Raw genomic sequence first — 27481 nt, forward strand, 5'->3', positions numbered from 1 at the left:
CGGCCTGAGCCGGCCCCCGGCGGGGGGAGGCCCCGGCTCACCTGGAGAAGAGGCGGGGGGAGCCCCAGCGGGGGGACGGTGCCCGCCAGCCCCCGCCGGAGCGCCCCTTCCGCGGCCTTTGTCTGCGTTGTCACATGGGCTGCGGTGCGGGATTTAAGCGGGTCTCCGCAGGACATGCCGTGAGCGGCGCGCCGCAGCCCTGCCCGCAGCGGCAGCGCTCCGCCCGGCTGGGGATGCGGCTCTAGCGGCCCCGCGATGAGCGGCTCCTCCATGGCGAAGAGCGAGTCCCGCACTTCGCTGCTGAAGGCGGCGGGGAGCGGGAGGGCGGCGGGCGCCCAGCCCCGCGGCAGCCGTGCCCGGGACGGCAGAGGACAAGGCGGGCAGGCGGGGAGGGAGCCGAGCGAGGAGCCGCTCCCCGGGGAGCCCAGTGCCCGCAGGCCCCTCTGCCACCCGGGCGCCCGGGAGGACGGAGCGAGGGGCGCGGGGAAGCTGTCACATGGACGGGGGGAGAGCCAGCCGGAGCCGGCGGAAGGAGGTCCAAGGAGAGGCAGCGGCAAGGAACCGGTGCGGACATCCAAGCACTACCACCACCTCCCGCCGCACGCCAGCCACGGTCACCCCCAGGACCAGCACCAGCTCTCAGACAGGGATGGGGAGGAGGCAGAGGAGGACTTTTTCTTCAGTCACAGGCAGAGGTCCAGCAGAGAGTCCCTAAAGCTCTCGGAAGGCACTTCACCTCTGTCCAAATCCAGCAGCAAGTACTCCACCAAGTCCAGCGGCAGCGATCGGTCGGTAGAAGCGGACCCCCTTTTCCACCAGCTGCACCCCATGCTCAGCTCGGTCTTTGGCCAGGTAAGGGGCAGAGCGCCTCTCGCTCGCTCCCTCCCTCCCTCCCTGCCTGCCCTCCGCGCTCTCCCCTCCTGCCCGCGCACGGACCTTCGGCTCGCCGTTGCGGAGCCCCCGCGCCCTCGGGCGCAGCCCGCGGCTGTAAATGCACTGCTTCCTGGCCGCCCCTGCCGAACTTCTCCCGGGGGTGAGGCACCGCCGGGGCGCTGCGGGGCTGGCACCGGGCAGGGCTCCGCGCGGGGAGGGGGCGCGGGTCGGAGCCGCCTGCAGCCCCCGGCCGCCCGCCCCGCCGGGCGCTGCGGAGGGCGCTCTCGGTGGTGCTGGCGGGGGAAGAAGTGCCGGTGCTTCCCCTGTCGCCGGGGGAAGTTGTGGCTCTCCCTGCTGAGGGTGAGAGTCAGAGAAGCGGATTTTTAAAATGTATTTACTTATTAGATTCCATCTCTCTGGCTCCCCGCCTTGCTTTGCTGTATTTGTTTACATCTCCTTATGGTACATTTCTGTGCAATCAGCATATGAATCATTTCTGATGGCAGAAGCTGTCAGGAGAAGGTAGTGGGGAGGACGGAAAAAAAAAAAAATCCTGACCCAATTCCGAAGCCTTCCCAGTCACTATGTTAGGATGGAACAGATGCTTTCGGTGTTTGCAAGCTCTTTTGGTACAAAGCTGTCGCTTTTAGCTGCTTCTGGTAGTGAAATTACCCAACAGGGCTACTCTCTAAAAATGAAAAGGCAGAGAGAGACTGGCTCGGAATTTTCTTTTAGAGCCATTTAGGGATGTTACTGGGAGCTGTAATCTCCAGGAAGATTAATGTAACTGCAATCGCCCAGAAGCACAATTATAGGTATAAGCCAGTAGCCTAGGCAGCTAAGTTCCAGCCCCAGAACTGATCGATTAAACCAGAATTAGGATTTGTGGGGTTTGTTGTCATCGGGTCTTTTTTTTTGTTTGTTTTGAAGTGGGTTTGGGAGGCATCGTGGGGCGCCCATCCAAATTAAGATTATGAGGGGAATGAGAAGAATTTTTGTAACTGGGTGGAAGGAGGTCATACATCTGTATCTGTTTAATCTGATCTTAGGAAGCATTGTCTACTTCTGTTCATCTTGACTTCTTCAGAGAAAAATCAAAGCACATCTGTTCTCCTTGACAATTTTGCATCCTTACTGACAGTTTGCTATTTATGAATGTTACAGTTGTGTTTAACTCGGAATGAATATCACCCTCCCTGTGCCAGTGGCGTACCAGAAGTCTAGATTAAATTTTTTGTAGTAGCGATAAGGAAGGGCCTGGTGAGCGGCTTGGTGCTCAGCCAGGTTACAAAAAGCAGTATTCCAGCACCAGGCTTTGAAATCCATGGGCTCAGCTCTGACCTGTGCTGTACCTGTAGTTCTGAGGAAAGTGAAGATGTATCTGAGAACAGATTTTAAGTCTATGGAGCTGTATATCCCAAAGTGTCAGAAATACAAACAAATACATGCCAGGCACAGAAACCTCTCTAGTTTTGAACTCAATCCTTACCTGAATGGCATCTTTATTTTACCTGCTCTGCTGCTTGCATTCCAGTGTCAGAAGACATTTCTGAAAGCCATAAACTTTGCAAAATTTAATTGCAGTGTTGAACAGTGCCTCTTACAAAAAGGAGACAGATACAATTCTAGTTTTCATCTTTTTGCTGGGTACATTGCACCAAGGCTTATAAGCAAACACCAAAATCTTTCTTTTACAGCATAATATTATTTATTCCCATTTCTCTTTGTATTTATCTCTCACTTGCTTTGTTTGAAGTAACTATGAGAGAATGACCCATCTAGTGGAAATTGAGGACTGGCTTTTAGGAGTGAGCTGTAGTAGGGGTGCACAGGGAGTTTGTGGATACAAGAAGGGGAGCTATAATGTAGGATACACAAAGAACTGATTATAGGAAGAGATATGTAAAGATTTTTTGTAGTGATATCAAAATCCTGGGGCAAATAAAAGCCCAAAGGTAAGAACTGTGGATATTCTGTCATGGAACAGAATGATGGAAATTTTGTTTCTGTGAGTAAAGAAACAAATGCTAAGCACTTTGTAAAAATGTGAGTGAGTTTTTGAAGCAGGCAAGGACTTAAACCTGCAGGAACCCAAGTTGCAGCCTGGCCTGAGGCAGGCTCATAAGCACAGAAGTGTCCAGGATTGCAGTATAAGACTGCAGGTGCTGTAACACCAGTCTGTTCCACATTGTAATTAGAAGAAAGCAACTGCTCAGCAGACAATTTAATACAAGAACTTCTCTCCAGCCCACACAGCCTGCTGTGAAACAGTTAAAACAGTAATCTTGCAGTACATAGAAGGAGAGGAGCACAGTGATGCATATCTGCAGCAGCAGAGCACTGTGGTCCGACAGCACCTTGTATCTTGTCCCAGCTCTACAGATGTGGAACACCATCACCCTGTTGTTCCTCTGTGGTACAGTGATGTGGGCACAGATGCTACAGTGGTACAATCAGATTACGCAGAAAAGATTGCAGGGATGACTTCACAGAGAATGTCATTATTGCAGTAACAGCAAAAAGGAGCAGCCCAGAACTACAGAGTTGTGTCTGAGGGAGACAGATTTGTAGCTGTGCAGAAAGAAAGACGGAGTGAAGGCAGAAGTGCTGTGTTTATATAACCAGCACAGCAATATAGTGCACTGTGGGTGTGTACTCAGGGAGAATGCTAAGATACTGCCAGGATACAGGATGCAGTGATATTTTATTAATTAGGCTTATGCTATATTGGTGCAGTGATGTTCTGACATAATAAAGCAATAATACTCTTTCAGGGCATTTTACCATTTTGAAATTGAGTGGTACATGAATTAACAAGTGTAGGGTAGTGTGATAATGTATTAGTATAAGCCAGGATGTCATCTTAGTCTAATGACACGTTTGCACACTGGATCAGTAAGGCAGTTGCAGAAAAGCACTCCGCTGTGGAGTTTATACCAGGTTAGCATGCAGTGCCGCACAGCACTGAGTGCCTGGAGAACACAGCACTGACAATGCGGTGGTGTGGTAACGCAATCCTGTGGCGGAACAGAGATGTGATACTGGTGCCATGCAGTGGGAGTTTGGCAGTGCACGGGTGAGATAATTGTGTAGTGTTGTAGCCTGACAGAAGAGTTTAGCAGTCTAATGATGTAGTAATACAATATTCCAGACAGGAGCTATTCTATACAGCAGTGATTGCTTCTGGTGTGATATTAGTAAAGGACTGCGCCGACCTGACAGCACCATCCCGTTGTACCAGAAGGTAGTGAGTGAGATGTTACCACCATGCTGCAGTTCTGGAAGCACGGCTGTGAGTTAGCACAAGGGCAACGGCACAGACTTATCTGGTGCCAGAAGTGCAGGGTGAGTAAGGGCTGGCTGTATGATGGGTGTGATAGTGGGACAGCAGTGTTTTAAAGTGGCCCTGCAGTGGCAGTAGCTCAGTGCAGTGGGAGAGCAGTGCAGTGACTCACGGGTGTAGTTGGCAAGGGACGCATGTGTGATAATGCAGCAAAGTGGGGAAGCAGTGAGAAAAGGGAGCATGAGCAGGATGTTTCATATAATTTTTGTCTGGTAGAAGTATAGTGTTGGAGTGGCCAAGTAGTAAAGGAGTGTCATGGAGCAAAAAGGAGCATGCTGTCACCGCTGCAGAGCAGAATAGCATGTTGGTGGTCCTGTAGTGCCTATAGTGTGGCTAACAGGATACAGTTTAGCAACAGTGCACTATTGAGCACTTGCACATCTGTAACAGCAGAGGAGCCGTGACCTCTCGGCAGCCGGGATGGTGGGGAGATGACAGCCTGGCAGCAGGACACAGTTTATTAACATGACAACAGTAGCAACAGCAGCACAGAGACTGGGACAGCAGTGCGGTGGCAGCAGGGACCTCGATGCAACAGTTTTGTGGCAGCAGATTCCCGGGGCAGAGGTGATGCAGCAGCAGCAACTTGGCACCGGACTCACGGCACAGTGCTGTACGGGTACCGCGGCACAGAAACCTGCTGGTTCTTGTCACTTCATTCCTCTGTGTCTCAGCATTGGCCTGGTCGGCACCTTTAAGAAGAGCTTTTTCTGGGCCTTTTCTATGCAATATTAATTTGCAAGTGATCCTGCCATGTGAGACCTGACCGTTTTCAGAGCCATTTAGCTTTCACACCCTGCCTGACTGTTAAATTTTTCAGTGAAGTGATTCCCCAACAGTTTTCTGTCAATTGCCTCTGGTAGCATGGGGATCAGAGGGGTCAAACTATGCCATAGGGATTCATTAAATATTTACAGGCTTCTGCTGTTAGCACAGTGGCCAAAGGGGCTTTTGTATTTCTGTTTGTACAGGGAGTTAAAAGCCTCTCCTATCTGCACCATCTCCCATTCTTGCTTTAATGTCAGCATCCACATTACCATTAAAATAGGGAAGGAATCTTTCTGCATTTCTTGTATCCTTTGCCTTTTCTGGTCCTGCTCCATCTTCCTTTACCCATGGCCTTTAGTTCTTCTTAACAGGTCTTAATGGACATTACAGCAAACCAGGATGACAGAAGAAGCCCTGTTTGGGGCAGGATGTGTGCCCTGGGCTGTCTTGTGTGGGAAGAAGATGTTTAAGAATACTCTTCTCTAAACCAGGTGGGAGTGGGTAGGGAAAAGGTGCCTTGTCCAGCCTTTCACCCTTCTGGTCTCCTCATCTGCAGGATGACCTTGTTCTCTTCAATGGCTTCAGCTGATTCTAGTGGGACTTTTGCCCAAGAGCAGCTGCTGCATCAGGACCCCGCTTGGAGCTCTGCCAGTGAAGAGCCAGGGAGTCCTGGCCAGCCCAGCAGAGAGTGGCTCAGTAATGGAAGTTTTCAGTTGCCTCTGTGTATTAGTGAGGGAGGCTGCAGCATGTTGGGCCGTGCTGGAGTGGTGATGCCAGCGATGGAAATTTTTGGGTGTCATGCTGTGGAATGGCAAAGGTGAAGGTGACAGGCCAGGGTTTACAGGCATGCTGTGTTGTACCATGCTGTAAGGCAGGTGAAGCAGTGGCATGTTAGGGCTTGTGGCAAACCGAGGACAGTCTAACACCTGCTCATGTACAATGTTAAATCGGCACAGTAATTTGGGGTGAACAGACTTCTGGCTCAGAATGACCTCAACCGCCATAGTGATGCTGATCCCATGGTGCAGTCTCTGCTTGCCGGTACGGAGCCTGGGTGCACAGGTTAGGAGGCCAAGAAACACCACATCCTCCCTCCCCGACTTTTCCTTTTTTCAGCACCTCGGAAGGCTCGTTCCGACCCCGAAAGGGCGCTCGGGGTGTGCGGGGTGGGAAGGGTGTCCCGGGGCCGCCGTGCAGCCGGCGGTCCGCCCCGAGTTGCGCGTGCCGGGGCTCCCCGGGCCCGCCGGGGCTCCTCGGGCCCGCCGGGGGCCGCTTCCGCAGCGCTGGCGGGACAGCACCGCCCCCGGCCGGTGCCCCGGCCAGGCGCGCTCGGCGGCCACAGGGCGCCCCCTTCTGCGGGCGGCGCTGCGCGGCCCGGCTGGCTCCTGCCCCGGGGCCACTGCCCGGGCCGGCGGGCCCGCCTCGGCTCTGACCCGGCGCTCCTCGGGCCAGCCCGTGCCGCCGGGGCTAGGCCTCTGCTCGGTGCCCGGGCCGCCCGGTGATGTGTCAGGTCCGGGGGAGTCCCGTGGCTGCCGTGATGCAGGCGAGAGCCGGTGCGGGCTTCCTGCTGGTCGCCAGGCGCGTGTTTGCAGGGGTGGGTACGGGGACTTTCGTGGGGCTGGTACTGCCTCTGTGCTTCCGTCCCTGCATGTGTTGCCACAGACCATGTGCGTGCGTGTAGCCTGACAAAGAGCCTTCGTATACATGTCTTATCTGTATACACACAGCCTGTACGTGCGCAGCCTCTGCTGAATCTTCTGTGTGGCTATGCAACCACCACTGTACACGCATATACATTCCTGTGCTTAAAATGATCAGTGAATGCGTACATCCCTGCCTGCTGACACCCGCTATACCTTCCAATGTGTGTCTCGTGTTTTCCATATGTATTGGATGCCAACACAGAAGAACATTGTTTCACTTGAGCACATCCACTCAGCTGCCCCCTTGCTCAGCTTGGAGAAAAATTTATCACATTTATTACTTGTAAAGAGCTTGAGGGATGTGAGCCAGACGTACAGAATCACTGAGGGGCAATGGATAAGCTTCCTGCCTGCAGTAGGTCTGCCAGCAGACATTAATCTTTGTCAGTGATTTACTTTTTAAACAAATCTGTTTTAAAAGGATATAGAAAGACATCAAAATAAAACCAAGCTAAAAGAACATTCATTAAATATTCCGTTCATGAAATATACAGCAGCATGATCTAATGCCCCGAAATACACAAACCTTCTGGTTCGATTCAGCTTATCTTTTGAGAGAAGAAAATCTTTCAATAATAAATTCATCATTATTTAAATTAGTCCACTGTGCCTTCCATCAACCTATGCCACCTTGATTTTTGTTTCATGCAGTACTGGGTTTGAACAAAGTGTCACAGAAGAGTTTAGCTTTAGATGTAGTGGCTGGGCTGCAGGTTTGTCAGCTGAATTAGCTGTGGTTCTTTGTAGCATCCCAGCTTCAGTAACTGTTTTTCCCTGATGAGTCCATGAGTGGTATTGATTTCCAATAACAAGCAGCTATATGGTATGCATCCAGTTAAAGATGCCTAGCTAACTTTGGGCTCCCTTTCAATAATCCTGTGACATTCCTGTGACCTTAGAGAGCAACAGCAGTGCCCATGAACTTGAGTAATCCTCCAATTTCAATCAAATGCCCCACTTAGAAATAGAGACAAACAGCTGTTGTAGCTTGTATGGTCATATTTAGTTTTTTAGTAGCTTTCTGCACCAGCACAAGACCATAAACTCAATACTATCTGTGAATTAAGTAATTAGCAATATTCTAATATTTCTTCCAACCATTCCTCTCCTGGAGTGCTTTGCACCTTGCAACCATCTTTGGAAAGAATATACAGCATTGCTTCATCCCACACAGATGAAATACATTCTCTGCTCTTGGAAGGAAACAGGCAACCGTGTAATGTTGTGAAGCATCATGTCACAATAGTTGAAGGCAGGAAGTAGAAAACCACCAGCAACCCCCACTGCGTTCTGCTGAAATAATGCAGAAAGGGTTTAGGCAGTTTGTGACCAGCTTGCTGAGATATAGCCAGAGGTCTCATACTGGGATATGCAGTTCTAAAGGTGCTGTCAGATCCTTACTGAAAACAGAAGTGAGGCAGACCTCGGTTTTATGGTGGCATATCTCATGTAGTGCTACATGGTTGGTTTGGAGTATTTGATTAGTATTGGTTTCCAGGCCTTTGCTCATCTAATAATCAGCCATGCCTTCTATTAGCACCTCCGTGTGCCAGCCAAATACTGAACCCCTGTCCCTTTTATTTTGAAAGCAGTGAGGGAGTCAGGGCAGAATTAGATGCTTTTGCAGTGGTTCCAGACGGACAGAGTGTGATTCATAGTTCTCATGTTCCTGAGCAGAGACAGGGGACCATGTAAGGTTTGTTTTAAACAATCTTTGTACTGCATATACATGGCAAATTGTCACAGCAGCTTCTGAGCTGTCAAGCTTGTACTTGTCTTTTTGTAGCCCATTGATGATCTTGAAAGCAGAAAATACCCACAACACATTGTGCGCTGGCCAATACATCTCCTGCGCAGGGACTTGGAAGTTGGGCTAGCGCAAAATATGTGGACCAGATCTGCATGGAAGGTGTCAGAAGATGGCACGTTCCCATCTCTTTTCATCTAACGCAGAATAAAGCTAGCTAATTAGGCAAAGCTGTTCTAAACAGAAGTTGACAGTCCAGGCTTTGTTACCTTGAGAGGGATGGAAAATATCCTTGGTCTTTTTAATAACCTTTCTGTTGTTTGTGATTGAATATGATCCAATTGCTCTAATGGAGGAGAATATTATGCACAGCATGAGTCAGCAACACTTTCTTCCAGGAACAGTTGACAGCAAAGAAAGTTCCCAAACTCTCTGCAGAAATATTCCTCCCCCTAGATGAGGAACTGGACTGCATCCACCAGTACCTGCTGGTGCCTCCCCTTGAGATGGACTTGCACTTGTCTGACTGGAATATGGAACCATCCAAGGTTCATTCGAGGTTAGAAGACACAACTCAATGTGCAGCAAAAGCACTTGGGAGCTGGATGCAGGAAAGAGAAGCCAGTCGCAGAAGTTCGGTGTGCCAGTGCATGTTCCAGCAATTGGTAGCTTTGAAATGAGGTCCTCGACAGCACTGGCCAGAGGAGGATGTTAACAATTCCAAATGCTTAGGCTCATATGAGGTCATCCAGTAAAAAAGACTGGGTTGTTTCTTGTAAAATACAGATGTATAGCCACCAGCTAAAGGGTGTTTGGGAACAGATTTGAAAGCTACTAATCAATATGTGCATGCTCCACTCTGTGACAGGAAAAAATAGACCAAAAATTCTTGCCCTGTTAGGATAAATTAAATAAGGTGGAATATTTTAAAATACTAAATCTTCAAAACATGCAATGGGCTCTTAAGTAGAACTGTGGACTTTAGTGAAAAGATGCTAGGAATGAGTTTTCCCTGCTTTCCTATATACTCACCTTAGAGATTTAACCCCCTACCTACTGATATTTTCCTATTGCAGTGTTTGTATTAAGTACAACCATCTGATAAAATGTTCCAGCAAATAAAAAAAACATGCACTGAAACTGTCCTGGCATCTGAACAGCCTCCTTGTGCAAATCCATACATCCATACTGGAAATTTTTGCCAAGCAAAGCTACAGTCTCATAAGCAATTCCAAGTTTTGGATTGACTATTTGTTAGATATTTGTTAGATATTTGTTGCCCCACTGGATAAAGTTTCTGGCAGCTACCAAGTGATTAGCTATGGTGGGATCCAACATTTTCCTATGAAATGAGCATTTCTGCCAAAGGTGCCAGCCCAAAGTGCAGCACTGCTGCTTTTTAAATGATCCAGACATATTAAACAACCTAAACCACTCCCTGTTCAATGCCAGGTTGCCCAGCCCCCTCCCTGCTCTGTGCTCAGGTCAGTGAATGTGCCAAATGCTTCCTTCCAGTGAGTTGAGACCTTGGTCTGTGCCAAACTGCATCCACTGAGGTCTCTGCTCTTCACCTTATACCTCAGAGGAGAAGAAGAGATGTGGGCACATAGGCAAGACTTGCATTTCACAAAGTTCCTACCGATTTTTAGAAAGTTTACAACAGAGCCCCAGGCCTTAAAAGAACAGTGTGATTGCCACAAAGAACAGTGTGGGAAAACCAGTATACATGCATGTGCAGCCCTCCCACACGCATACTGACTACCCCAGATATAGGCATACCCACAGATCAGCACCTACACACAAATGTTTTTGACACACTTATTCTCAGCATCCTGTTCTCTTACAGCAGCCTCAGTTGGAGGAAGGGAGAAAATATGTTTCTTCTAACCTAATCTTCTAATGACCTTTCTGCCAACTCCACTTCCCTGCCTGTGTCTAAGCTGCCCATGGAAGTGATGGGAAACAAGATCACAATGTAGAGAGTGATTTTCCTCCTCAAGAGGTCATTGGGGTCTGTCTGCTAGATTGTGATGTGCTGCCCAATTGCTCTGAAGAGATTCAGGGTAAATAAGCAGATAAGAAAATTGTTTACAATTGTGTCTCTTGGGCCCCTTGCAGCTTTGCCGAAGTTCTTGCAGAGTCAAAGGACTGTGACTGTGTTGCAAACCTGGTGCAAATGGGCTTCCATTGCCTTTTCCCTTCCTGGACTGCAAACTCCCTGCAAAGCCCGGCAGCAGGTCTCAGCCCTCTCACTCTGCCCTGCACATTTCCTACAGCTGCCTGCAACCGCAGGGAAGAAAAGTGGGAGAGCAGGCAAACTCAGCAGCATGCCATGCTGGCTGGCTCTGAATGCTCTGGTACAAGCTAATATTTAGAGGGTGACCATCTCAACTTTTGTTGAGAGTCTTTTAGAGCTCTGTAAGACATACTCAACAGCTGTCTTCCAAAGCTGTCCTGTAGCAGTCTGGGGCTGTGATGGGTTCTGGCAGGAGATGCCTGAATCCCTTGCTCCTCTCCCTCTTGCCGGGAGGATGCAGGAGACAAGCACTTCTCAATTGCAGGGCATTCCTGGCCTCTACGCTGCCTGTCAGGGGGGAGATTCATTAGCAGCAGGGAGGCTCTCTGCTCTGGAATTGGAGTAATTTGTCTCAGGAAGGAGCCCAGGCGCCTTGCTAGCTGTGTGGCAGCTTCTGCTCAAGGGAGACAAGCACTCTGTCAATAAACAAGGAGCCTGGGGAATGGCTCCAGCTGACAGAGGACATTATTAACAACCAGCGCTTTGGCCGAGGGTAGATCAGCCTCCCACTATCTGCTTTAAGAGGGGAAGGAAAAACAGAGCTAAAGATGGCAGCCTTGAGAGGAGCTGGAGTTTTGGCATCCTCCTGCAAAGTCCCCTGCTGCGAGGCCTAGGGCTGACACAGCCCTCACAGAGTGACTGTATATTTTCCCAGTGTCAAGGGTCTTCGGCTTGTGACAGGCTCAGCTCAGGAACAGTTTTGCTTCCCAGCCCACCATGGGTGGGCTCACCTACGAAGGTCTTCCAGACCAGAGCTTCCTCATTCCCTCTCTCCCTCTCTCAGTTTGCCCTGGGTACAAGGGGTGTCTTCCAGTATCCGCTTCTGCAGCTTCTTGCTTTAGAGGGCCTGTGGATTTTTGTGCAGCTCCTTCCCTTGCCATGCAGTGAAGAAAGCATTGAGGCAATTTAAGAGAAGGCTGTTCCACTGCTTTCACTTTTGGGAACCTAGTATTAGTACAAGGAAGAGCAAGAAACACCATCCCACATGGCCATATACTTCTAGCTGTGACTGGAACTGGAGAAGCTGTTGACTCTTGTCATGGCTGGACTCCTAAACTCATCTCCTCAGGTGGAAGAAGCCTCTAAGATAAAACAATTGTTGATTCACTTTATAGTCATACTCCATTTGCCACAGCACCATCAGGGTGGAAGAAGAGAAATCTCAGCTTTGTTGTGACATTGATAGTTCGTCCCTCTCTGTCTTACAGCCCTAGAGCTGCCAGGAGAGTGAGTCCTTGGCTCTTGAGTAAAAAAGCATGTGGTGCAAGCGCTCAGCCCATGGGTTAGGTCTTTGTAGACCCTTTTGTTTGGAACCACACCCACAAAGTTAGTTGTGAAATCTTTCAGCTGAACACCTGAGTGTCCAACCAGCTTTCTGCATAGACAGACAGGGTGTTTCATCAGTGTCATCTTGGTCTTCACAGTTCTTGAAGGAGGTAGCTCTTCATGCCATGGCTTCTTATCACTGTGGAGCTGCAGCTGTGATGGTTTGATAGCTAAGGGTGCTTTCACTATGCCGTTCAGATCCTGTTGCCTGGGTGTAATGGTGAGAGTTTTATGCAATTTAAATCTCTTTTCAGACTGAATGCTCTTATGCTTAACCTGAGATCAGGGGAAAATGTATTGGGCACTGACGCCTTTCCTTTCAGTGATTATTTTGTTACCACAACAGGCCTAAAGTCCAAAGTTCAGAGCTGGCTGGAGGTTTAGAGGCCTCTTATTTATTCCAGGATTTGGGTGCTTAGAAATGGAATGGATGGATCTGACGTTCAAATTCTTTGCTTCCCATTATCTAGCTTGGGACTATTCAGATTTAAAATTCAGGTGTGAGCTCATCTTTGGCAGAGTTGTGCAGGTAAACCACCAGTTGATTTCTACTTGCAGAAAGCTGGAAAAACTTTACAGCAAGACTGGCTCAAGGTCTCTCCCTTGTGGTTAAAAATTACTATCCTGGGGCTGAGAGTGTTGTAGGGTCTCTGGACTGCTGCCTGCAGGCTCGTTTCCACCGCGGCAGGAAAAGAATGAGGGAGTTTCTAGGTCTGCTGGTATTTAAAAGCTGAAACAGGTTCCATCCAGATAAATGGTCCATTTCTGCTCTGAAACGAGCTCTGGACTCTGCTCCAAGCCCATAAGTGGATTGCCTTCTGGCCAGCCTAGCTCTCTGGTGATTGAAAAGCTGAGAGGAGTTAGAAGGGGGGTGGTTAGGGATGCGATGTTCAGAGGCTGTGTGGACCCAAACTAGCTGGATTCACTGAACTCATCACTGAAATCATGGTGCCTGTCTGTTTTAATTCTCCCCGAATCAGCCCTCTCCCATGAGTTAAACAATCTTGCCTGCAGATTGAGGGGGGTGGGAGGGATTTGAACATTAATCTGATGTAGATTATACATCCGCCTCCCTCTCTCTCCCCTTCTCACTCTCTCTCTCCCTCTCTCCCTCTCTTTCTGTCTGTTTCTCTCCCCTCCCTCTCCTTCCTGCTCCATCTCTTCAAGAAAGTGAACATAAAGTAAAAACACGGAGAGAGAGAGGCAGAGAGAGAAAAAGCTCCCTGAAGAGGGAAGCCCCAGCAGCCAGTAGCTGTTTGGATTTGCCTGGTGCTGCCTTTCTTGCTTTGCTCCCAAGGAATACCTTTAATGGGATCAATTGCTTCAGTTCCTTTATAACCAAGTCCACCGGAAAGGCAGACTCAACATATTATGGGCAACTGTGTGAAGTCTCCACTGAGAAACCTCTCAAAAAAGGTATGTTCCCTGAATCAAAGTACGTTGTGCGTTTCCAGCCCTGCTTCTTGGGATGGGTGACGTTGTGGGCAGATGGGAATGGGAGGTGGGAGAAACACAGAGATGTGTATGAAGGGTTCAGCTCTCTTCACCAGACTTTTTTTGCAAGAGCTGCTCATGCAAGTGCAGCCGTTAGAGCCTCGGATGCTGAGAGCCATAACGTGTGTGTAAATAAATGTGCGCATATGCATGTACAGGAGTAGGCTTGTGTCCTGCTCCATGTGTGTGCGTATAGCTGTCCTCTGGATACGTGCAAGCTTGTGTTTGTCGATGTGCAGTACACTGGCACACGTCTTCTGTATGAGCATCTTAATGTACGTGTATATGTGTGAGTTTGTGTGTGTGTGTGCATGTGCTTCAGTTGAGAGGTATCTGCATGAGTCTAGTTATGTGTCATTTCTGTAGTGACATATATTCACATACGTGTGAATGCATGTGTGTCTGTACGTATTCCTGTTGGTGTGTAAAAACATGCACACCTAACAAGCTCATCCAAAGTGTGTGTGTGTCCTTAGCTCTTTGTGTCTCTGCGTATGCATCCTGAGGTGCGTGAGCAGGTGTGCAATGATTGTTGTATACCTGCTTGTGTGGCGCTGTGTGTATACCTGACAGTGGATATCCTCACAGAAGTCTGTATGTAGACATGTGTGTGTTTTTGTGTATATCCATTCTTGCGTATACACATATCTGGTTTTGTTGGTATCTGTTTGAGTACAGAAGCATGTTATCCTCTGTGATCTGTTTGTCCACGTCTCTTTGAGTGGATACTCTGGGCCCTGGCTATGTGTTTGTGCATCATGTTGCATGTCAGCATGGCCCATGTGTCTACATGCTTGGGCCCAGCTGGACTTCATCTGGGAGCTGCCATGTGTATCTGTTAGGCTTCAACACACGATCTGCTCTGTGCTGAGGTTTTACAGTGATTCCAGGATGATTTAGATTCAGGAACCATTCTGCTATTAGGGACTAGATTGAAATGGGAATGACGTGCCCCAGAAATATTTGACTTGAGTTTGACTGAGAAGGGTCTTGCAGCACTGTGTACCTGTCAGCCGCATGGTTCTCACTTAGCATCGCTGCAAATCTAATAACTCAGCAAAAAGCTATGCAATTCATTCCTCGTAAATGAAAAAGTTATGCTAAGCATCTGAAGTATTGCAGTGAGGAGATACCCCTGTGGAGACTTTGCTGACAGTGAAATGCTACTGCCATCAGGATGCTCCACTCAGGAGACCTTGCCACCCAAGAAAGCCGCTCTGAGAAGGAGCTGCTGGGGACAGGACCTCCCTAGCAGGGAGCTTCTTCTGGCCGGAGATATGTCTCTTCTGTGTAGAAACAGTTTGCTTGTTATCTCAGCTACTGTAAACAAAGCCAGTAATGTCATAGTGCTGCTGCAGGGGAGCTGGGATACACAAGGAGGGAATTCATCACCAAGCAGCTAGGCAATGCTCAGACCAGTCCCTAGGTCAGGGTGACCTTCGGGGAGAGGCAGAAGTAATTGAGGTTCACCCAAATGTTGCATATACGGAAAATCAACTTGGTTGCTTGTAGGTTGCCTCCAACTTGCAATAAGATGAGTTGGCTGCAGCTGTGCTCAAAATGATCAAGGCAATTGCAATTAAAGCCTGAGGTGTGGCCAGGCTGCTTGAATCAAAACGGATTCAGGAACTGATAAGCTCTGTGTCGTCAGTCTTTTAGGTAATTTATGCTTTCATTCCTAAAAGCTGCTTCGAATAACACACTTTGTGCCTAGTTAGAAGGCCTGGGATGGCAGGACTAAAGAGAGAAAGTTGTGAAGCTGAATTAGAATATTTCTCAGACATCACTCCAGCCAGTCATGAATTAAGGCCTCAGGCACTCACCCTGACAGGTCCTGGGGCTCTGCTGTTCTTTTGATCATGACACACATGATTATAGTGGACACTTTGCAGATCAGTCTTAACACTGCACAAATTCACTTGGCTGTTTTATGATCCCCGTCTTTTTTCTCAGATTTTACCTTGGGCAAACTAATTTTCTTGAAATGGTAAAGAGGAGGGATTGTAGACAATGTGTGTGAGAGCTGCTCTTGGATGACACACTGATCTCTTGAATACATGATTTCAACCCCAAATTTGGGAGTCACTCCCAGGCACTAGTTGTCTTGGTCTGGGACTGGCTGACACGGGGATACCTTGCCTGTTCAGGTGGCAATGCTCAGGCTTTGTCTCCACAATGTCTGCTGTTGGCAGCTTTGCTTTCCCACTGTCACAGTGTCCTCCCAGTAATCACAGTGTCCAGCCTGGCTGGCTTTCCCTCTGAGAGGCACTGCAGTTGGGATGAAGAGGTTCCTCTGGGCTTGCTGCCCTGCAAAGTCCCTCTGACACACAGGCAGGAAAATGAAGTGAATCCTCTTGTGCTTCTTCTGTGCAGAAAAGAAAAAGATTTGGCATCCAGGTCCCTCACTTTGCCACCCTTCACCATCACTATGGCCATCTCTAAATCAGTCTGGTCTCTCTTCCCTCTCCAAGGTCAGCTGGTCTGACACAGCCAAGGGCTGGACTCAGGAAGGGTAGTGGTTCTTTGCTTGGGGAAGAGGCAGGGAAAGCCTGAGGCTCCCCAGTCCTCTCCTTGCATTTTCCTTGTTGTGCACACTGCTGCTTTCCCTGTAACGGGCAGCTGACATTGCTATACCTCTATTTGCTATACCTCTATACCTTGTGCCCGTATCACAGCTCCCTTCCCGGCTCTGCTGGGATGTAGGAGGAGCGTGGTGGAGGGAACTTGTGGGGATACTTGCAGGAGAAACGGGGCGGGGGGGGTGTCTGCTGGCAGAAGGAACATAGAATGCCATAAATCCTGCCTGCAATGGGAGAGCAGGGCAGGAATCCCCTGTTGGGGTCTCGCTAAGCCATGTGCCGTGTTGTCCAGGCACTGCGGCAAGTTGACTGGTCAAGATCTTTGGTGGCTCTTGGCAACAGTTTCATCAAACTGGCAATCTCTGTCTGCACAGGAAAATAACAGGATGACCATTCTGTAGTACTGCTGTGGCTTGGTAATAAGTTCTGTCGACTGGAAGGGTCAGCAAACAAGGATTAGGAGCTGTGGGGCCTTTGATCTTTCACATAGCTTCACTGGAATTAAACACAGAACCAATGTGGGCTATTTTAAGTGATTCATATTATTTGGTATATTAAACTGAAAAATGTGCCAGGAAATAAAGCTGATAATTTTGAAAATACATTGCACTGATATCACAAAGCTGTGCAGTTCAGCACAGATGCCTTGACATTTAGCTGAGCTAGTAATATGCCATTTGTGGACGGATGCTCATCTTTCAGGTTTTTAAGGACAAGTGTCCTGTGTCAAATTTAATCAGAGACAGATTCCTTGCTCATCCATGACTGCAATGAAAATGCTTTTGTGCGTCATCATTTTCTTTCTCCATGGCTTGCTTTTTCAGTTGTTTTTGTTTTGATGCTTGATATTCACATGACATTATACATGAGCAGATTGGTGTAAGGCTGTGTACAAAAGGCGAACTACAAACCATGTGTGCAATATAATAGCACATGGCAGGCATAGAAAGTAGATACAATAGACTCGGACAACTGTAAATGGGGCGTGTGTGTGTATCTGGTCTTTTAGCCTGAAAAAGCACCTCAGGCTTTAAGAAAAGGGTTAATAGAGACAATGGCAATTGACAGAGCTTCTCTGATCACCCTTGGGAACACCAGCTGTAAAAGTAGACTCATTCCTGAAGAGGACTCTGATGTATGATTAATGTTTATTCTATAAAACCAAGGGTCCTGTGGGTTGTGCTGGCTTTTTATAGCTGCATGGGAATATCAGGATAAGAGTTTTCTTGCAGAGCCAGGGAAATGCATTTCTATAAAAGGAAAGCAGTGCCTCCTTATAAAATCCAGTGCTGGATTCTGTTCTGGAGCCCGAGCTTAGCAGGACGTGTGCACTTAGGAAAATGTGCAAATGCAAACAGACAAAAATGTTGTGCCTGTGCCTGATCTCCGCTTTGGGACTGTCAGTGATTAGAAGAGGCCAGTGCAGTAACTGCCTGAGACCCTGAGGATGTAACTAATTAGAAGTGGCACAGGGAGTGTGAGCCTGCAGTTGGCAGAGCCACCTGATGCTGTAAACGGCCTTCTAAGAACATTATAAAGTGTGTGATGCTGTGTTGCTGAAATGTAACGTGGAGCCTAGTGCAGTGTCTTTGTGCAGGCTCTGCCTGGCCTCCTGGGGATGCCCTGGCCAATGTGGCTCTGCTAGCAGCTTCACCCGGGGCACAGGCTGGCACATGTACTGTTAGGTGACATGTGCTCGTCCTTTGCAGCTCATTCAAGGGATTGTTAACTCTGGGGCTGATAGTGGGAGCGTGGTCCTCTGGGCTGTGACTGGGTAGATGTGAGCAGTGCTGAGAGTTTGATGTCATTTCAAAGTTTAATTCTCCTGGTTGGTTGTACTTCTATCAGCTTTTGAAAAGAACTCCTGGACTTACTGCTTCTGTACAAATCCTAATAGACCAGTGGGGGGGACGCAGTGTGGACCAGATGAAGGAAATTTAGCAATAATGTCTCTGCGAGGTGGTTCAGTAAAACTTCAGAGGAATGGCTGGGTGAGATGGGGAGGTAACATCCTCTGTTGTATTGTTTGCTTGCTGCTGGTTGGCTGGGAAGATCCGCCATGAGGAGAAGACGTGCTATAAGGCTGTCCAGACGAGTGAAGAGGGGCCGTCGTCTTGCGAGTACCAGGGTCCGCTCATGATGCTGGCCCAGAACTGCGCCGTCATGCACAACCTGCTGGGGCCAGCATGCATCTTCCTGAGGAAGGGCTTCGCAGAAAACAGGCAGCCTGTACGTAAGTTACACCCAGCCGGGCAAGACACGCACAAAACCACACGGATGTGAGATGGGGATGCAGAGCTGTTCGCATGCTCCATCTGCGTGGAGCTCTGTAACCCCCAGCCCTGGGTCTCGAGCATCCCAGCTTCAGCTCCAAATGCAAATACAATCACAGGCAAATGTCTAACCTGGAGGATGTGCAGAGATATCTCTGTGCCTAAAGAACAAGAAAAGAGGATTCTAAAAATGCAGCTATGGAAGATAGATCCAAACCTACACTCAAGTAGGCATAATCATATGGACTCAGGAGAAGGACTTAGGACTTCAGATCTTACTAAATCATACGGACTCAGGAGGAGTCCAGTGTTCAAAGCTATTATTCCAGCAAGACATCCACATCTGATTCCCAGAGGCTCAGATTAGCATTTAAGGCCTAAATTGCCACTTAAATGTAAATCATGGCATCCATATCGGGAACAAGCTGTCCCACAGAGATGCCCATGTTTGCTGCTGTTCCTGTCAGCTCACAGTGAGCACACTAGTACCAGCAGAAATAAGCATGGATCTACCTCCTCACAGATACCCAAACACAATCCCTCATAGACTATCATACCCAGCCTGACACCACAGCAATCCCAGCCAAATAAACCAAAGAGCATCAGTCTGTCCTCATATTTGCAAATAGTGCCAGACTACCAAATGCTATTACCCATACATACACAGAGATAAATAGCAAAAACACATCTATCCATTTAGTCACACCTATTTGTAACTATGTGTTCATATGCATGTAATGCATGCATTTATATACAAACAATAAAAATATGTGGTTTTATGTAAATCCAAATAGATACACCTGGGCATGTTAAATATACATAAATATGCACCCCAGTGTTGTATCTTTACAAGAAGTAAAACATGTTTCTGCATATAGACATTTGATTCCTACAATAACATGAAATTAAAGACATCAGAAGCATATGCTTAACACAATTTTTATGGGTACGTATGAGTGAACATGTGCATTGTCAGATATTGACCCAGTGCATTCGATAGTCTTGTGGTGAGACAAAGCTCACCCCAATCACCTGAGAGTCAGAGCTTTCTTGGCTTTGTAAGAAATCTCTTACTCATACATTGATACAGCTATTTCTATTTCTGAAACCTCTTCTTCAACCAACCAACAAACAAAAAAAGTCATTAATTGTCCTTATTGATCAAAGGCCTTTTGTTCTTCCTAGCCTTCAACCACTAAGTGATCACACATTCCTTGCGCCAGTTCACTAAAACATAAAACGTAATATTCTCACACAAGCACACTTGCTGGCATGGACAGAGCCACCTGTCCTAGGAGACAGGTCCAGCTCCCTAGTGGAAGGCTGGAAGGCTCGCAGCTGGACAGGTATCCATCCTGCTTAGGCCATGGAAATGCACAGTACCCTATGAAGTCTCCAAAATAGGATTAGTGATGTCTGTAACTACTCTGATGTAGAATAAATGCATCTGATAAACAGCTTTACTTTTACTGACTTGATACCAACAGGATTTATTGTGCATAGAAAAGAAATAAATGAGGTTAAGACCATTATGTATAATGGACTCTCTGAGGGTCACCTCTGCTTATATCTAGGATCTAAGCTCTCTGAACCATTTTATTCCTCTTTCCATATGTTCTCCAAAAGCTTTAGAGTGATTCGGCCCATGTTTTCCCAAGCCATTTTCCTCCTTTATCATTTTAGGGGATCTTCTTTCAAATTTAAAGCAGCAAACCTCTTCATGATGTTAGTTATTGCTTGAGTCAGATTTTTGGAGGGACATAAACCCTCCCTCTCCTTTTGCATTCGCAATCTGTGGTGCTCTGATGGTAGAATCTGCATGTGCAAAGATATGCTCGGAGCCCTGCAAATACAAATGCCTTGGTGTGCAAAATTAGAGCCAGTGCTGAAGCCCCCACTTCTGACACGTATCAGTCATGTCCATTGCAATGTGCTCTTCAGCGAGTGAGGAGGAGGACGGTCTTGTGAGGACTGTGCTGGAGGAAGGCCTGGGTCCTACCCCACCCACTCCCACAAGACAGCAGTTACCATGGGTGAGTCACGGCACCCTTTGCCCCGTGGTGATGGTAATCATACCCCTGCATCTGCTGCTGCGCCAAGCCAACTATCAGCATCCAGCGGTTTCTCCAGGGATTAATGTTTGTAAACTCTGGAATAAGGTGCACAAGGTGTTGGTACTGATCATGGGTGGGTTTCATCTGCTATTTTATCTATGGCAGGAGGGCAATAATGCCTCCTGCATCTGGTCTAAGGAGTTTGAATTGTTTTATTACTTGGTGTTGATGAAAGCAGAACAAATGGGATGACATGTTTGAAAATACCAGGTCTGTGAAGGATGAAACGGCAGAGCCAGTGTGCTCTGACAGTTCCATCCAGCACAGAGATGCCTCTGGGAAGGTTATGAGTGGCAAGCTGGTCATTTCTCTGGCACAGCCCACTTCTGCACAGACGTAAACCAGTGTGTGTCCTAGTTTGCTATGCACTTTGCGCAGCTGCCATGAGAGTTTCCAGAAGAGCCTGTGGTTAAATAGCAAAGGATCATCCTTCTCAAAATGATCAAGGGCACCGTCTCCAGGGGTGTGTGGTGAGGCTGGAGGACACCTGGAAGGCAAGGAGAAACTCCCCATGGTTGAGGGGAAAAGCCGAGAGTGAGACAACAAAAGAGATCGCATTTCTGTGTTTCCAAATTCTCAGATGTTTTGGATTTGCCTGGGAGCCATGAGAGGAATTAGAAAGGGCATTTAAACCAGAAAGCAGTGCATTTCCATGCTCGTCTCTTCTTCCTGGTGCAGTGTTGGAATTTTCCTATACTCTTTTATATCCTCCCCCTTCTTCCAAGAAATTCAATTTGGATGTTTGAAGTTGCAGTGTTTCCTGAACATGGTGAATCCTTGTCCTGTTTTGTTTGTAGATAACCTTGATGATGTATATGTTGTGTGTCTGCCTTCATGCCTGGTTTTAAAAATGCTTGTATATGGAGTTAAGCCTGGGGGGAAGGGGGAAGTTCCTGCCTTTTTGTGGGGACTGATTGTAGGACGTGGCACGGGGATGTTGGCTGTAAGAGAGCCCATGGCTGTCGCTGTTCTGCCAGAAGGACGGGGATCAAGCAGTGATCCAAGAGATGACAGTACGGACCTGCTGGTTACAGGGATTGCTCCCAGCTGTTTTGATCTGGCTGTGTCAGTGGGAGCTGCAGTAGGAAATGCAATCAGAGCTCTAGAGGAGATCATAACTGCTGCAGGGACAGTCTCTGCTGCAGGACTTGGTGCTGGGGAACGATGTAGGAGTTTTCATGAAGGTACTCATAGCACCATCAGGTGGGGAGGCCACACGTACTGCTGGGCTGGCCCAGGTCTCTTCTGTTTTGGGGGAGCACCTGTCATCCCCCTGTCTGGCAGATGAGAGGGAGAGGGGCTTCCACAGAAAAGCATGCAGGCTAACACCCCTCCCATTGGGGAGGAAAGCTGGGAAACCTTGGTAGGTAGATGGTATTAAACATGTCATCACCTTCTTGGTTCTTCTCTCACTTTCTGGCTTGTCCCAGAACTGTTTACGCCAACAAGTGCTATTCTGAAACTATGTTTTTGGCAAACAAATGGCTTTAACATAGTATGTTCTCTTTTTGCAGGATAGAGAACTGCGTCCGGAAGAAATTGAAGGTAAAATTTGTTGCTTCTTCTCTGTCACCTTCCTCTCTGCCTAGCGAAAACCTACTGGCTGGCTCTTCCAGGTTGGCCCCCATGGGGTAAAAGAATTTGGGGCAAATCAAAGAAGATGGTTAGTGGACTAATTCCTGGAAACCCCAGCAAAAGAAATAATATGTAAAACTACAAAAATGATGACTGTGAAGGAATTTGCATCCATTCCAGCTTCTTCTGGGTGGGAGGATAAGTAAAGTAATGGGATATTGGCTGTCAAAGAACTGCTGTCCACCCCAGCTCCCACAGAAAGTGCTGTAGAGCGTGATACAATAGTATGGCTCCAGGGAAGCTGTTTTACCTGCTAATCCCTACAGTGAGGGTTACATAATATAGTGCAGGGGTAAAAGCTGGAAAACTTTACTAGTTTCAGTTTCTTTAGGGAGTGCAGTTTAGCAATGATCAGTTTGTGACACTTGTAGTCCAAGCAGGCTTTCCTGTAAGGCACGGGTCAGCAGTGCTGCTGATAGATGAGCTTAACATTGCTGCAGTCATTGCCTCTTTGCAGGGAGATTTGCTGGGAAAATACAGAGTATTTTAGAAAGTCTGCCCTCATAAAGTGCTGCTGATTCTGGGGAGGTTTCTTGGAAAAGGTATTTCAAGCTGTCACTGACAATATTGTTCTTTTTTGATTCACTCCCACAGAATTAAGAGAAGCCTTTAAGGAGTTTGATAAAGACAAGGATGGGTTTATTAACTGCAGGGACCTGGGGAACTGCATGCGAACCATGGGCTACATGCCTACTGAGATGGAGCTAATAGAGCTCTCCCAGCAGATCAACATGAACTGTGAGTAATATCCACCTAGCTGTACCTCCCCGTTGCTGCTGTGCCCTGCGTCATTGCCTCAGGCTCTCTCAGTCTCCTGCTGTATCTTTTCCTTTGGATTCCCCCCCCCCCCTTCATTTGGTTTTCATTTTCATTCCTTATCATCTCTCCTGTTTGTTTGTGGTCCCTAGAAGTTGATGCCTTTGTTTTTTGCTTATGAAAAAGACTGTGTGTACTGTGCTGTATGGGAACAGTGAGTGGAAGGGTTGTCCTTCATGCTTACGCTGTCAGGTATAAATCTGCCTTTGATAGCAGCAATTAGACATCAATGTGTTGTTATATTGAAGCTGTTGTCAGATGGTGTCAGACTGAAGAAGGAGCCTGGGAAGATGCTTTGGTCAGTTGGGTGATGGATGGGCTGTTCACTCTGTGGTGGTTGTTTGTGGATCTGCTGTGTGCCTGGGGATGGGCTGTGAGTAGGCTGTGCTGGCAGCGTCAGATGGGGGCATCTGCTGGAGTCATGGAAAGATGTGACAAACATGTCCAATTCACTGTAACTGTGTTTGTGCCCCTTGTCTTTCATTTCTTGTCACCTCTTGTCTGTGGCAATGCAGGGTATTACTCTCAGCCAGATGGGGAAAAAGATATTTAGTGCATGTTATTTCTGACACATGATGATGTAAAAACGACAAGTTACATGGTCAAGGGAAGGAAAACAGTTGTGACATACACACTCTACCACACAAAAAGCAGCTGATAACCCTGGCACGCAAGTGCTTAGAATATGAGAGTGTTACTGCCAGCTTTCAGATAGGGGACAAACAAGAAAAAGGACTAATATGATGAATAAGCAGTTGGGCATACTTCAGCCACTGCTAATGGAGCAACATCACTACTGCTGCAGGGCACTGCCCAGGACATGCAGGAAAAACACATATGCTGTGCCCTTGCTATAACCTTTGGCACAGGCACAGCAGAGGGTTGCTGCACTAGAATGATCAAGCCTCTAATACCCGTACATGATGTAATACCAGTGCATGATGCTGTAAAGATGGGACAGTCCATGGAAGCCTAGGATGGAATAGCTTGGGCTCATTCCGCCTAGCCCACAAACCAGAAAATACAAAGACAGTGTAAAACTACCACTGCTTTTCCTTCCACTGCCCCGCACCTTCTGTGCTTTGCTTCCTGGAGAATCAAGGGCACACAGAAGTGCAAAGTGAGTGTGGCTAACTTGGCTAACGTATGGAGTTCTTACACATGACCTTTCATCTTGTCCCAAGTGGGTGGCCATGTGGATTTTGAAGATTTTGTTGAGCTGATGGGACCAAAGCTGCTAGCAGAAACTGCAGACATGATTGGTGTAAAAGAGCTCCGTGATGCCTTCAGAGAGGTGAGTGCTTCCTGCCACGTGCCCCCAGAAAGGTGAGCAACAGGAGACAGGAGAGAGAGAAGACCCACTGAGGAAGAGGAGAGGAGGAGGAGGAGAGAGCAGTGCAGTGGAAGACAGAGAAAGAGCCAAGCCAGGCATGAAACAAGGAAGGAGCGGAAAGTCACTAAGATAAGGGAACCTTTGAGGAAAGGAAGAGGAAAGCTGGTACAGACACAGCAGTTATGAGGGGTTTCTGAAAGAAAGAGAAAAGACAGACTGGATTCAAAATGCACCCAAAGGAGGAAAAGGAGAGACACAAGAAAATGCAGGAAAAACAGGGCACTCAGGAGCAGAACCATACAAAATCCAACCTAGAGCAAGATCCATTTCCATTAACTGTATTTCCCCTGCTGGTATTTTCCATGTGCTTGCAGTTTGATACCAATGGTGATGGCGAGATCAGCACCAGTGAGCTGCGAGAAGCCATGAAGAAGCTTCTAGGGCAGCAGGTGGGCCATCGGGATATTGAAGAGATCATCCGGGACGTGGATCTGAATGGAGATGGGCGTGTTGATTTTGAAGGTGAGAAGGGATGGACACTCCCTGTCCATATGCTGAGGCGTGAGTCAGAGTTTCAGCTCAGAGGCCTAAGTAGAGGGGAAGATTTGCATGCTCAGGGCCCAGGTATCTGAAGCATGGAGAAAAAATCAAACAAAATTTTTTTTTGCTAGTCAGCTGAGGAAAATGGAGAACATTGGCCCACACAGGGCATTCCTCTGCTGAAGTGTTCATTTGTGTATCGTCTCTTGCTACACCTCAGTTTCAATTGGGTCTCCATAATTCTAGCATGATAAGACATATGCCCTGTCACAGAGACGCAGATTCTGGTGCACACATGGTGTGTCAGCCTTCTTTTTATGGGGCATTTTCCTTTCTGTTAAATCTGTTGCAAGAGCTGTGAGGAAGCTGAATTGGTTTGGAGAAAGCATTGCACTTTCCATTTCCTCTGGCTCACCCTGGTATCTGGGTTTATAGAGAATTTGTTTCTGTGCCTTTATGCCAGAAGATGGTCATGTGCTAGATGTACTCACTAGGACTGCAGATATCTGATGTGGTGTGGTGTTAAATCCTAGTGATATTTCATTTCTTCTCCCACTTTTCATGACAGAAGGACTTGGAAAAATATGAGTAGTTAGGCTACTATCCTAGCCATTACCCACGGCAGGAGCAACATCAATAGAGCTCAGGGTTTCTGGCAAGAGAAGCAGTTGCTATCAGACAGGTAAGCGAATATACAACCTTGAAGGCGTGAGAGCATGGCAGGCTGCTTGTTTTCCTAGTGCAAGTCCGGATGTCCATTTGCTGTAAGGGTGAAGCACAGGAACTACAGAACTGAAATAAGACTGACGTAATTTTTTTGGCTCAGAAGCATTCCTGGGTCTCCTGCATGACAAGGAGCCTCAGTCCTCAGTATTACTGAAGCTTCTGAGGGCTTTGAAAATGCTAGAAACTAGAAGCATCTCTCTAGAAAGTATCTGGTAGCTGCAGTTGTTCTAATGCACTGGCTGATTACACGACAGTAGCTCTCCTTGTTTCCAGCTAAATTATACTAGACAGCTAAAATACATGAAATGCTATCCTAGTATCATTTTCTCTGTGAGTTACTGCTTTAGTTGTCAAAGGACAGCTCCATCAATGGAAAAGGAGAAGTCAAGGGGGTAATTTCCACTGCCCTCCACTTTGCAGAGTTATTAGTTCCTCAGCAATTCAAGTGCAGAATGAAAACACATTTATATTTGATGGCATTTACACTCAATTTCAACAATTGTAATTGACTTCACAAGCTGCAGGGTGGTGAAGAAATAGATCCAGGGTATCCCTACAGTTAACCTGTATCTTTAAAAACAAGTCCATCAAAAGTAAACTTTTCTCTACAAAAATGCTGGCACCTACCAAAACACTAGTGCTTTCCCACACTAGTATCTCTGTGAGGTGGCAAGCTGACTAAGAAATCATACTGTGTTCCCAAGACTACACATCGAGGTTCCCTGAAGTTACAGTGAAGGGAGACAACACTTGCCGTAGTGTCTCACAAGGAGCTGATTGTGCAAACAAGACTGTATGTGGATGGGAAGGAGTCCGAGGCAATGAACTGTCCTGCTAGTGGGATCGTATCACCATGTCTAATGCAAGGATTAAAGCCCGTTCTGTGTGAGCTCTCCGGGGCCATCACAGAGCAGCACAGACCTGCTGGCAGCATGTGGACTCTTGGTTGCACCCTGGCTGCAATGCTGTCTCCAGGGAATGAGAGCCAGGTTAGGGACCATGGATGCCTTCTGCTTCAGGGCTGTCTTTTCTTGTTGGTTGCAGAGTTTGTTCGCATGATGTCCCGTTGAAGATTATTCTCAGCTAAAGAGGAACCAGCACCTTAGAGAGGGCAAAAGAGGACCTAGATGGAGCATCTAGCCCCGATGTTCCCACATGAAGGTTTATCGGCTGGCTGCAATTGGGACATTGCAAGATGACCTGCTGCTCCTCCCTCATGGTGGTCCCCGTGCCCCTCCACCCTTTCACACTGTGAAAGACTTGCAACTTCCTACAACTGGAACCATTCCTTGGAGATGATTGCAGGAAACTGCAGAGCCAGGACTTGCCATGATGCTTTCATGGGATATTGCAACTTTAGACTCCTCCTCCCCAGCTTTATTCTCCCACCAGCTGCTGCAAAGCAAGAGCAGTAGAAATCCTCTTGGCTTGGTGGATGAGAGCAAAGCCAAGGACTGGTGGCAGCCTCAGGGCGTGCTCTGCACTTCTTGGTTTCCCTTGGTGAACCGTGTCTGTGTTTGCTGTCTGTGTGTGTGTGTCTATCTGTGTGGAGTTATTTATGCTTCCCCAGCACATATTCGCATCTCCTGTGGTTATGTTTACCAAGAGTAAATTCAAATACATGTCTTGTGGGGGGAAAGCGATAAATATGCACGCTGAAATGATGTGGAGCCTGGATGTCCCTGTGAGAGGTTGTGGCTGGGGTGGGGGAGAAGGGCTTCAGCAGATGCACACCCTGGCATCTGCACTGGGGTCCAGAGGTGAGTCCTTGACGTGGAAGGGGAGTCACTGCCAGCCACTAAGACTGCAGCAGGGCTCTGCCCTCTCTCTTGCTCTCCCATGTCTGAGGGGCCTGGAGGTGCCTCATGGTGAGGGCAGTGTGGAGGGTCCCCACTCCTGCGTGCCCGGTGCTTGC

The 27481-nt window shown here is 47.8% G+C and overlaps 1 protein-coding gene across 5 annotated transcripts; it reads left to right on the forward strand.

Annotated features, from left to right (window-relative positions):
- CABP1 (calcium binding protein 1) lies at positions 1–27230 on the forward strand. 5 transcript variants are annotated; one of them, XM_037404282.1, is made up of 8 exons: positions 579–852; positions 13224–13472; positions 18182–18358; positions 22031–22061; positions 22746–22889; positions 24152–24261; positions 24675–24822; positions 26611–27195. In XM_037404282.1, exons 2-8 carry the CDS (start codon positions 13428–13430, stop codon positions 26634–26636), a joined length of 681 nt encoding a protein of 226 aa, XP_037260179.1. In that variant the 5' UTR covers positions 579–852; positions 13224–13427; the 3' UTR covers positions 26637–27195. The 5 variants fall into 5 exon arrangements, with proteins under 5 accessions (XP_037260015.1, XP_037260095.1, XP_037260179.1 ...); XM_037404118.1 differs by lacking the exon at positions 13224–13472 and having other exon boundaries at positions 1–852; positions 26611–27230; XM_037404436.1 differs by lacking the exon at positions 18182–18358 and having other exon boundaries at positions 740–852.
- The last annotated feature ends 251 nt before the right edge of the window (positions 27231–27481 follow it).

The sequence above is a fragment of the Falco rusticolus genome, chromosome 1, assembly GCF_015220075.1.
Source record: "Falco rusticolus isolate bFalRus1 chromosome 1, bFalRus1.pri, whole genome shotgun sequence".
In the NCBI taxonomy this organism is placed as follows: domain Eukaryota; kingdom Metazoa; phylum Chordata; class Aves; order Falconiformes; family Falconidae; genus Falco; species Falco rusticolus.